This window comes from Cuculus canorus, chromosome 1, assembly GCF_017976375.1.
Source record: "Cuculus canorus isolate bCucCan1 chromosome 1, bCucCan1.pri, whole genome shotgun sequence".
In the NCBI taxonomy this organism is placed as follows: Eukaryota; Metazoa; Chordata; class Aves; order Cuculiformes; family Cuculidae; genus Cuculus; species Cuculus canorus.
In genome coordinates, this window is record NC_071401.1 from 153,177,143 (window position 1) to 153,185,034 (window position 7,892).

A 7,892-nucleotide genomic window follows, 5' to 3' on the forward strand; every position below is an offset into this window, starting at 1 on the left:
TTAGGCAGGAGAGGCAGCACAGCTCCGAAAGGATGGGATCCTTCAGCTGGCAGGGAATGACTATATGTGAGATTGGGAAAAGCCAGGGGGAAATGATGGCAGAGAGAAGATGGAAGAGGGCAGAGAGATGAGACAGCAGGAGCAAAGGGGGCAGAGGAGAAGAAGGACAAGATAATATAACAGAGGAAAGAGCAAGGGGGATAGGCCTCACAGAACTTGGAGAGAAATGGAGAAACAATGAAGGAAAAGCTGCTTTTGAGAGAAAGCGTAGAAGAGACATGAAGATGAAAGAGAAAGAAAAAAGAGGAAAAACAGGGGAGGGAAACAAGAACAAATTAAAATGGAGATGGATAGAATGAGTCAAAGATGGAGGGCTAGGAAAAAGCTGGGGTCTTACAGGAAAGGGAAAAAAACTTTTAGGTGTATCATAGTTACAGTATGTTTTGTATATCCCTGACCTGTTCTGCACTGTGTTTCCCCTGCCGGGTAGCTGTCACCCTGGGATGAGGGCTACAGGGGCAAGAGGTGAAGTGAGAGCCCTGCTGCTAACCTATTTCCCCAGCAGCACCCCCCTTCCCTGCCTAAGAGTCCCCAGCAAGGTGGAAGATTTTGTGCCGTGAAAGTCAGCAGCATATCTCCTGACAACGAGTGCAATATGGAAGGGAGAAGCAGCGCAGAATGGAGCAGTGAGGGCTCCCTCTGGGATAAATCGAGTATGCTTGATTGGGAATCTGCTCTTAAAACAGGGGCAGGGGGCAGAGCCATGTGAGAGTCTGAAATGTTCCCTGCTCCCCACGGCAACCTCTTTGCTACTGCTTTTAAATTAAACAAATATGGAGATTCTGCTGTTAAGCCTCAGTGGTCCTCCTCCCCCAAAACTCCAGCTTAGGTCATAGCAAATCACAGCGACTTGAGACAGGGGCTCAGACAGCGGCATGGGGAAAGGGAGGGGTTAAAATGGAAACATTGGATAGGAATAGCTCCTGGTCTCCCTGGCAAAGAGACATTTGTTCTATCTCTGTGTAATTTCTTTATACATTACTGCTGCCACACTGCATCTCCATGTCCCTCCCACTGCATTTTGCTCTCACTCTCTTCAGCAAAGCAATTTCTGGTGCATTTCAGGACAATATTAACCCATTCGTCTTTCTCTCTCAGTAGGAAGATCCATAATTTAAGAGCAATTTAAAAGCCAGTTCTAGCAATTTATGGCAAGGAACAGCATTTCCTTGTCAAACCTTACACAAGAACTGAGCTTGCAGGTCTCAGCCCCTCAAATCCCTAGCTTCTCGGTGACTTACAGTCAGGTGTGAATTTAAGCTGAAAGGAGAACCAAACAACCAAACCCACCAAAGTCTAGGATCCTGAGTGATTCTCTCTCGCTATCTGCCAACCCAAATTTTTAAATCCTTTGTCTTCCTCTTCATTCAAGTCCTGTCCAGCTCTGCATCCTCCTTCTCCCTGGCAGATGCAATGCCAGCAGCAATCAGTATGTGCCGGGCCATTGCCTCCTGCTGCATATCAGGGCTGTGCTAGGTTGTTCCTGGTCCTGAATTGCAAAGACATGGAGACCCTGACTTAATCTACTGCTGTTTTCACTGCTTGTTCAGAAAAGCCCCTGGGTTAGGAGAGCAAAAGTCTGGGGAAAGGACCCTGTCAGATTTGTGGATCCTTAGAAGCAGGATGGCAGGCAATTCTGCAGGGTGAAACTAGGGACACTGACAGAAATAAAGGCTAAAAGAAAGGAAATTGGGAAAGGTAATAGGGAGATAAGGAAAAAAACCTCATAAGATGGGTGTAAAAGGAAAGAGGTAGCCTGGGAGAAAACAGCAGTGGGAGAAGGCAGTGTGAGGAGAGATGCAGCACCACAATTTTCTGGCAGAAGCTTGTCCACTGCCTATGCCCTGCCCCGCTTTGCTGTCAGCTCTTCATTTTTGCAAACACTGAAACTGCACTTAACTCTCATGCGCTGTTCAGATATAACAAGCTGGAAAGGGAACAGATCAGCTCATTAATTTTCCTTGGGAAGGGTCTCTAGGCAGGAATTATTTTCTGCACCAACATCCATTCAATTACTTGCCTTCACACCAGTCAGATCTACAGGGATGTCTAACCCCATGCGCATCACTCATGCCTGCCTGCCCTGGACTCTTCTCTTTCTCGTTCTTAGTATAAAAGCCTCCCAGACCTATCTCTTTCCTAATAATAATGACAACATGACAAAACCAATAACCTACAGATATAAAATACATTTCATTTTCTTGCTTCATAAGACCCTGATAAGGCATCGTCTCTCACTTTTTGAGATACTGTAGGAGATCTACAGGAGCTAATGAAAGAATTAGACAAGGCATCACTCATAATAAAGAGTGGTTTTAAAGCATTTGGTGCCAAGAAGGAATTAGGCTGGAAGATCTGCAGCCATTTCGAAGTTGTAAGAGGTGCAGTATCCATGTGTGGCATGAGCTTGCAGATCGCAATTGCTTGGTGTTTTGTGCCTACACAGTAAAAGGGCTAAGAAAGGCTGTTTCGCTTGAGGGACAAAGATCTTTTAATGGCCTGGGGACACGTTTGGACAACCCAGGTCTGAGAAAGGATTATCTTGAAGAAAATTAGGAAAAAAAATCAGAAGTATGATCTGCAGTAAAGTGAACCGACACCACCTTTCTCCTTCAGGGACATGGGCTCACTCTAGGACACAGGAAAGGGGTGTAAGAAATCTCGATAGTGGAAGAACATCCTAAATGACATTCCCTTTGGAGCAATATAAAGATCTGAAAATTCTGATTGAAAGCCCACTGTGAGGAATTGAATGACTGGAGAGAGAGGAACCTGAAAATTGTAACCCTTGGGACCAAATGCTTTAAGAGGAACATGCAATTCTGACCACAGCATATCTGTGCATACAGCCCAAGACCAAGTCCCCATGTCAATGTTTCCTATTGGATATCTTGTCCAAGAAAAGAAAAGGCAATTTAGCACAATATTTTGAACATGAGGAGTCCACCATCTCTGACTGCCTACAGTATTGACTAACGCTAGCATTTCCCCACATCCACCAAAATGAAAACAACTCCATCAAAGGCTTCCTACCAGTAGCAGGAGGAAGTTTGGGCTCCTTCTTTGATTATTCATTTGATAAAAATGCCCCTGTTCTCCTCTTCACTACCTCCCCCTCACCTTATAGAACCGCCCTGACACCCATCCCAGGCAGCAGAAGCATTTCACACTCTTTGTCAGGCGCCTTTGCCACACCATGAGCAGAATGTGAGCAGAGTCCAAGGGTTTTGCCCATTTTATAGCCTCCTGAGACCAAGTCCTGCCCTCCACAAATCTGCCCACTGTCTACATCATGAGGGAAAAGAGCCTCTGGTGCACCCTTCTCCCTCCCACTCACCAGGCAGGTAGTCTTCACCACGGACAGCAAGTCAGTCAGGGACACCTTTCTGATTCCGTTTGCTGAGAAAGAAGATAACCCCCCTGCAAGCAGATCAGACATGACAGTAAAAAGCCTGATGTCCAGGGGTTGATGTGGATATTAGGCTGTGCTCTTCTGGGAGAAAGAAAGTGGCAGCCACCAGCCCATGCAGGTTGTGGGGCTGCAGAAAGACAAGTAAAAGCATCCTGGCAGGGTCAGTGCCAGACCTGTGCCATGCTGGCCCATGAGGCACATCCATGCCAGGCCCTGTTTGACATGTGGTCATAGGGCTTTGCCTTCTGAGGAAATGTTCTTTCTACCTGGCCCTTATTCAAGTTTTGGTGCAACCTGTGCCCTCAGGCTAGGGACTTGGAGCCAGGCTCAGCTTCTGTGCAGTACATTGCACTGTTCAGGTCCACCTGCCACTTCTGCCCAGCGTCCAGGAGGTGGGGGAATGGGACAGGTCAGCCTTCATATGACTGGGGCAAAACCGAGCACCCTGCCATGCCATGCAGCTTGCTCTCAGGCTGCATTTCGCACCCCTCATGCAGGGCTGCAGTTTCAGCCTACTTGAGACCATCAACAGGGACTACAGGAGGACTGGGCTGACAGCGCAGTGTCGGGGTGGGAAGGGCTGGGGGCACTTTGAACCTTTTAATTGGAAGCATCCTGGCACTTTCCTTTGCCATGCAAGCCACTTCTTCACAGTGCCTGTGGGGTCCTGTCAGATGTAAAGGAGAAGGAGCCCCAAGCTTCTCCGATCTGACAAACCTCACCCGCCCCTTCCTCCTCCTCCTCAGACTGCGTCCCTCTGGGTACAGTTCTGTGGGCATATAGACATGATCTGAACCCACTGCCACTTCCGACCAGGGTCCTCATACCTGCTGTCTCCACTCCAGCCTCCCTCCACCCTTCAGCTTCGGACATGGCTCAGAAAGGGAGCTCTTCCCCGCAGCCTCCCTTCCCCACATGGCTTTGCATTTGGGCTTCCTTTTTTTTTTTCTCCTTCCCTCTCTCATTAATTTTTAATTAAGGAGATGTATTCTTCCCTGATTGTAATGAATAGCTGCATGAAAGGCTTTTCATTTTTTATTAATATATATCTATATATTTATCTGTTCGGAGGAAATGCATGTGTGTGTGAGCAACTGTGTTTAAAACATCCCCCATTAATTTACTGCTATTGATTTTCTGGCGTGGAGACAGCATATAGTATTCAGCATAGAGCTCCTCTGCAGGATATGTTAAAAGGCAGCAGTTTGGGTTGACAAAGGGCACTAAATGCAGTATGCGTCAAATAGACCATCGCTCAATGAAGTCACTTAGCTATTCAAAACATGTCCAGCCATCACTCAACCGTTTGCACCAAGAATGGGGGGGGGGGGAGAAATTCGTGCTTCTTCCCGGACACAACCATTTCCAAACAGCAGCTTTAGCTTGCTTTGGTGAGAGACATCAGGACATACATAGTTTATTCCCCCCCCCCCCCCCAAACCCCCGCCTTCCATCTCCCGGTGCCGGTCTTAGAAAATCAGTTCTGCGGTACCCACTTCCCGTTCTCTCCCACTGGGGAGCTCCAGGCACACCCAGCTCTGGTGGACACTGACAACCACAGACATTATCCCTTTCTGTCCATAAACCCCCAGCAACCCACCCTCCAGCTGGGAGCTGATTCATAAACAGGGCTTTTACAATGGTCTGTAATGTGCACTCCTGTGCTCTCGTTCTCTCCTTCTTGCTACATGTGTAACATGAACCATGCATTTACATCAGTTGCCTCTATCCCTCTAGCGCAGGCTGAAGACCACCTCTCCAGCCCACACGTACGCCAATAGCACTACCGAGCAATACACATTTAAAAGCGAATCGCTGGCCCCTCTTTTCTTTCCCCCTCCCTTAGGAACGTCTGAATCCAGAAGTTGGTTGCAGCAGTGTCTCTTCTGCTATCAAACATGTCACTGAGTTGCTGTGCAGTTTCACCACATCAGACTTGGGCTGAATTTTCCATTCAGAGACTTGTTTATTTTTAGCCTTTACCATAAACTTTAAAAAATAGCCCCAAACAAAACCCCCACAACCCGACAACAGAAAAACAGGGGAAAAATCCCAGCCCCAAACCAAACCAATTGGCCACCAAATAGACTCCTCTGCATCCAGCCAAATGCATACAGACATTACGAAATGCTCTGAACTCTGCTTGAGATGACTGGAATTGTTAGATATACCGTACAAGGGATTTTGTACATGACAGGGTTGCTTCTCTTTCTCTCTTTTTCCTTCCTAAAGTGAACTAATAAATGCATTTGAAGTGCTTCACAGTCACCCCTCCCCACATCGTCCCTCACTCACAATCTTCTCTTTGCAAATAAGCCATTTGCAAAGAGAGCAATTATTTCACTCTGTGCTTACAGTCAGAGCACAGCAATAATACAGCATTTTAGCACTGCTTTCCCAGGCAATAGAAACAAGCTGAAGGCAGGCAGACCACACAGTTGCTTTTTGAAAGGGTCTCTCGATGTTTTTGTAACGCACATGTTATTACAGCTGGAGGGAGGAAGTGAATTTTTGGGGAAGGTGGTGGAGGTGGTGTTGGGGGGGTGCAGAAGAGGAAGGAAGAAGAGAACGGAGCAGAGGATGTTTTGCCTGTCTTCTTGCCTCTGTGCCCTGAGTGCTGAGCCCACTGCTCTCGATCCGTGGTGAAAGGAATGAAGTGAGAAAATGGTGGAATGTGGAGGGATTTATTTGGGAGGGATGGGAGTAGAACATGGGGTGGTGGGAAAGGAAAGGGTGAGTGTGTGGACATCCCGAATCAAATACCTTCCAGGCAGCAGGTTCTCCATAATCCAGAATGGGTCATGACTTCCTCGTTCTTTTTGCTGGTTTCGTTCTCACTGACAGTTTTAGTCTTGCAAACCCCTCTGGAGTAAAGCCAGTAGTCGGTCCCCACAGCTATGGTCATCAGGCTGAAGGCAGCGAAAGCACCAACGGTGGTTAAAAGCATCTGAACACCTCTGTCAAAGAGCCCCATAATTCTTCATTATACAAATACCCAACCGCCTTCTGATTCTTGGGGTGTGTGTGTTTAATAAAATAAAAGAATAATAATTCCGACTAATAATATAATGGGTATAGAGAGAGAGATAGATATCAAAAAAGGGAGGTAAGAAAGCCCACGGAAAAGAGTGTAAATTAGAAAGATCACACAGGAGGAGGCTTGCCTTTTAAATCGGAAACGTTCCGGTTGAAATATAAAAAAAGAAAAAGGAAAAAGGAAAAAAAAAAAAGAGAGAAAAGAACCAAGAAAAAACCAAACAAATAAAGAGAGAACCCCCCCCAAAACGAGATGCCTTAATCCCTTTTTCTAAAATTCTGGTCTCCAGTTTCCATATGTAATGGCTAATTTGGAGATGGCTTCCACAGTGAACGGGGGAGCAGCAGCAGCATCCTCAACACAATCTCTCATTATCAGGACCTAGACAGTTAGAGACTGTAAGAGCAGAGATGCAACCTTCAGTCTTCTTGCTTAGCTCTGCAGCCTGCGCCATGAAAATCCTTTTCCTTCCCAGTTATCTTCCTTGGGTTTTTATTTTTTTTTTTTCCCGGCAGCGGCAGTTGCTCCAATCCTGTCTCACTTTTTCTTGCTTGCTTCTCCTTCCTTTCGCTCGTTTCTACCACCAAGCCAGACTGCCCAGTATACTGTAAGCCCTTGATTTCAGCTGAACAGGTGCCGAGGTCTTGCCTCCCATGGCTTTTCCGCACAGCCGCGGCGCTCACTCCCGGCAGAGGTGGGCGAGGAGAGAGAGGGGCTTCGGGGGTGGAGGGTGTGGGGGGACGGCTTCCCTCCCGGGCAAGGGGCTCAGAGCGGTGCCCGGCTGCGGCCCCCCTTGCCCCGCGGCGGCCCCCGGCGACTCCCTGGCCCCGCTACTGCATCGAGGCGGCGGCGGCGCTGGACGACTCCCCCGCGGCGGTGGTGCTGAAGGACAGCTCCCCAGGCGGCGGTGCGGGAGGAGCGCTCCCGGGCCTCCGGTGGTGCTGAAGGACAGCTCCCCGGGCGGCGTTGCGGGAGGAGCGCTCCGCGGCCCGCGGTGGTGCTGAAGGACAGCTCCCTTGTTCGCGCCGCCCGCGCTCCAGCATCCGCGGGCGGCAGCCGCCCTCCTCCGCTCTGCGCGGGAGGCAGGCGGGGAGGGGCGGGGGGGGAGCAGCCTTCCCCCTGCCCTGCGCCTACCCCGCCGCCGCCAGACCCGGGAAGGGTCGCTCCCCGAGGCTGCCGAGGAGCCCAGAGGAAAGGAGTAGCTGGGGCTCTCCCTTTTTCTCGCTTTCCGCCCTTTCTGCCCCCACCTCCACCCCACGTACGTGCCCGGAGCTGCGAGTGCAACCCGCACGCCGCAGTTAGACCCGCACGAAACTTCAGTCACCCCAGGAGACGGGTGAAACGTAACATGGAAGGGTAATTTAAAAAATGAGCGTTTATTAC

The 7,892-nt window shown here is 49.1% G+C and overlaps 1 protein-coding gene across 2 annotated transcripts in view; it reads right to left on the minus strand.

Moving 5' to 3' along the window:
• Window positions 1–7,595, minus strand: part of CACNG2 (calcium voltage-gated channel auxiliary subunit gamma 2) — a 52,917-nt gene extending 45,322 nt beyond the window's left edge. Inside the window, exons 1-2 of one of the 2 annotated variants that reach the window (XM_009568380.2) lie at window positions 6,927–7,595; window positions 6,236–6,381 (exon numbers count right to left, since the gene is read on the minus strand). In XM_009568380.2, coding sequence (XP_009566675.1) covers window positions 6,236–6,377 — 142 coding nt within the window. In that variant the 5' untranslated portion in view covers window positions 6,378–6,381; window positions 6,927–7,595. The other variant, XM_009568379.2, reaches the window with a different exon arrangement.
• Between the last annotated feature and the right edge of the window lie 297 nt (window positions 7,596–7,892).